Genomic DNA, 2847 nt, shown 5'->3' with positions numbered 1-2847 from the left:
CTTTGTGTGAACCATTTTACTCCCTTATTTGGCGGATCTGCCATCCGCTCACCTGGTCTCAGTGTCTGTAGCATCCGCTTTGTGCAGGTGCATCAAAATCTACGCCTGACCAGAGACTTAGCCACTTTTCAGGGTTCAGAGGTGTTCAGCTGGCTGTGCTGCAGTAGTTGTTATCCCCAACATGTGTTTCCTGCACCATTAGTACACTTCTGCACATGGCCGCCGCATCCCCATGTGTGCCTGACGCTGTTTGCCACGGTATCAAACACCCTCTTCCCCCTCTTGTCACTGTCCCTATTGATGTTGACAAGATCTCAGTCATTTCCTTACCAAATTGTACCAATCTTTTCCCAGTAGTTTTCATATGTTATTTAGAGTAGTTCTTTACTACTTTAGCAAGAAATAAGCCTGGTTATCCCTCCCTTTATGGGTATGTTCCTGACATACTGTATAGCAATCTTTTGAATATTGGTATGGTTTCTGGACATTCTCGGGCCCTTCTGAGCATGCAGGATAGTTTATATAATGTATATAGCCAGTTCATACCGCTCAAAAATGGGTGGCAATCGAGATGTTGAGTGTGAGAATAACTCAGGGGCTATTGTTTCTGACATATTCAAGAGGGTAAATCAAGCGGTATAGTTTGCTGATCCTTGGTCCTGGTATTCTTCTATTACATTTGGTATATGTCAGGAAGCCTTGTCTTACTTATCATGTACTTATACAGCGATCTGTGTGTTATCAGCAGAGTTAGGAGGTTTAGGAGGTTAGTTTGACATATAGATCGCTGCTGCATGTGGGATCCTCTTGATATATAATGGCTGTGGATCTTATCTACTATGCTATACACCACTAAACCCGCTTTACTGTAACATTAGAATGGAGACATGGTGTTTTACTTTCACAAAAACATCAAAAAAGCGTAAAATGACATAAAACCCTATGTTATTTTGGATATCCCATGTCATCCATTCCTCATAACATGGCCACAAGATAGAGCTGGTATGACCCCTAGAGCCACCAAGTTCACGCTCAATGATCCGTCGTTCACACTTCCGAATGGCGGGCTATCGCTTATTTGCGGTAAGCTCGGGAGTGGGAAAACTCTGCTCTTGCTTGGGCTGCTCAGCGAGGCAGACGTTACGTCGGGACAGGTCCTGTGTCCGCGTTCACACCCAGATTAATTAGCATCACTCAGCATCCAGCGGATTATCAAGAAGGAAGATTGGATCGTAAAGGGCGTGGCGTCTGCGCATATGTACCGCAGGTATGTAAATCCTTCTACATCACGCCGTGTCCCCGTTCAGTACTTGATGTGTGCTGAAACTATATTTTAGGTGGCCTGGCTCCGTAACGCTTCACTGAAAGGTTGGGTTTTCTTGGTTAACGCTGTAAATCTCAGTTGTTTGATGCCATCACAGATAATATCCTCTTTGGACTGCCCCTAGATGAGCAACGCTATGTCAAAACGCTCGAGGTAAGCCATTATTCTTCGTTTTGGCATGGACCAGAACTGAAGCCCGACGCAGGCTGGCGCTTTAGTAACTGACCTCAGGATTTTGGAAGACGGCGATGAGACCGAAATCGGCGAGAAAGGGATAAACATTTCTGGGGGACAGAAAGCAAGAGGTGGGATCAAGCTTACCTATATGCGATGCACGATCTGCTAACATCTGAATCAGTGTCACTGGCGAGAGCTCTCTACTCTCGAGTGTCCGTGGTATTGTTTGATGATGTGCTATCTGCAGGTAAGCTGCACCTGTTTGATGCCTTGCATCGAAATGTAATGTCATTCATTTTCGATCACAGTTGACGCGCATACAGCACACCACCTCTACCACCAGTGTCTTAAGGGTGAACTGATGTTAGGAAGGACGATCGTGCTTGTCTCGCACCATGTTCAGCTCGCTTCATCCGGCACTAGCTATGTCGTCGCGCTTGACAATGGACGAGTGGTCTTTCAAGGAGATAGAGATGCCTTCCGGTCATCGCCTGTGATGGGCCAGCTATGCCATACCGAGGCGTCTGATGTGAGTAATGAAATGGACGCTGGTGCCAAGGACGAACCAGACACGGTACAGTTCGAGGGAAATCCAAGTAGGACTGATGATGTCACCGAGAGGAGAAACGCTGTCGCCAATGAGCCTCAGTCCGAAGAGTGCTTACCTATCAAGTCACCCCGAAAGCTTGTCGAGGACGAGAAACGGGTGGTAGGCCGGATTGGACGGGACATCTGGAAATTGTATTTTTTAGCTTGCGGCGGTTCGTTATACTGGATGACATTCGTGCTATCCTTCATCATGGGAGCATTGATCCCTCTTGTGGAGAATTGGTGGCTCAAGTGAGTATCTCCCCTGTCCTGCGCACAGCTCTGCAATGATTGTGAGCGACTCCTAAGGCGCGAGCCCCAGAAACCAACAACACCTAAGATCACACGAAGAAGTAGACAACGAAGCCCCAAATACGGGACGACGCCGAGAGGTAAAGCGGAGGCGGAGTAGACTGCTCGCCGACGTGGCAAGACTAGGCGTAGAACTGTAGGAGGAATTCCCACAAGAACTCACTTAGAGCCTTGGGGCGTGAATTGCTCAGACTATATACAAATACAGGTTTGTTTGGTCAAGCCAAACAGACTACCTACTATGGTAATGACTGTGGGTGCACAGACCATGCTGTGTCGTGTACTACTACTTATGGTTAAGGAATGACGTAGGTATGATGTCAGTCATGATGCGTAATTGACGTCATCATGATGTCATATGGAATGTCCGGGAATGTTAGAGAATGATTATATAAGCCGGGTAAGTAAAGTAACCGAGCCGGGTCATGTGACCGGTTATGAAAGTA

The 2847-nt window shown here is 47.0% G+C and overlaps 1 protein-coding gene across 1 annotated transcript; it reads left to right on the top strand.

Moving 5' to 3' along the window:
• Positions 1–1004: 1004 nt before the first annotated feature.
• CONPUDRAFT_160071 (P-loop containing nucleoside triphosphate hydrolase protein) lies at positions 1005–2345 on the top strand (the record flags this gene model as incomplete). The annotated part of the gene is made up of 7 exons (XM_007777193.1): positions 1005–1144; positions 1199–1267; positions 1338–1350; positions 1403–1477; positions 1530–1629; positions 1683–1748; positions 1810–2345. The coding sequence occupies 7 exons, from the start codon at positions 1005–1007 to the stop codon at positions 2343–2345; spliced, it is 999 nt and encodes a 332-aa protein (XP_007775383.1).
• Between the last annotated feature and the right edge of the window lie 502 nt (positions 2346–2847).

This window comes from Coniophora puteana (assembly GCF_000271625.1).
Source record: "Coniophora puteana RWD-64-598 SS2 unplaced genomic scaffold CONPUscaffold_20, whole genome shotgun sequence".
In the NCBI taxonomy this organism is placed as follows: Eukaryota; Fungi; Basidiomycota; class Agaricomycetes; order Boletales; family Coniophoraceae; genus Coniophora; species Coniophora puteana.
Note: the sequence above shows the minus strand (reverse complement) of the source record. Positions and strands in the feature narration are given on the sequence as shown.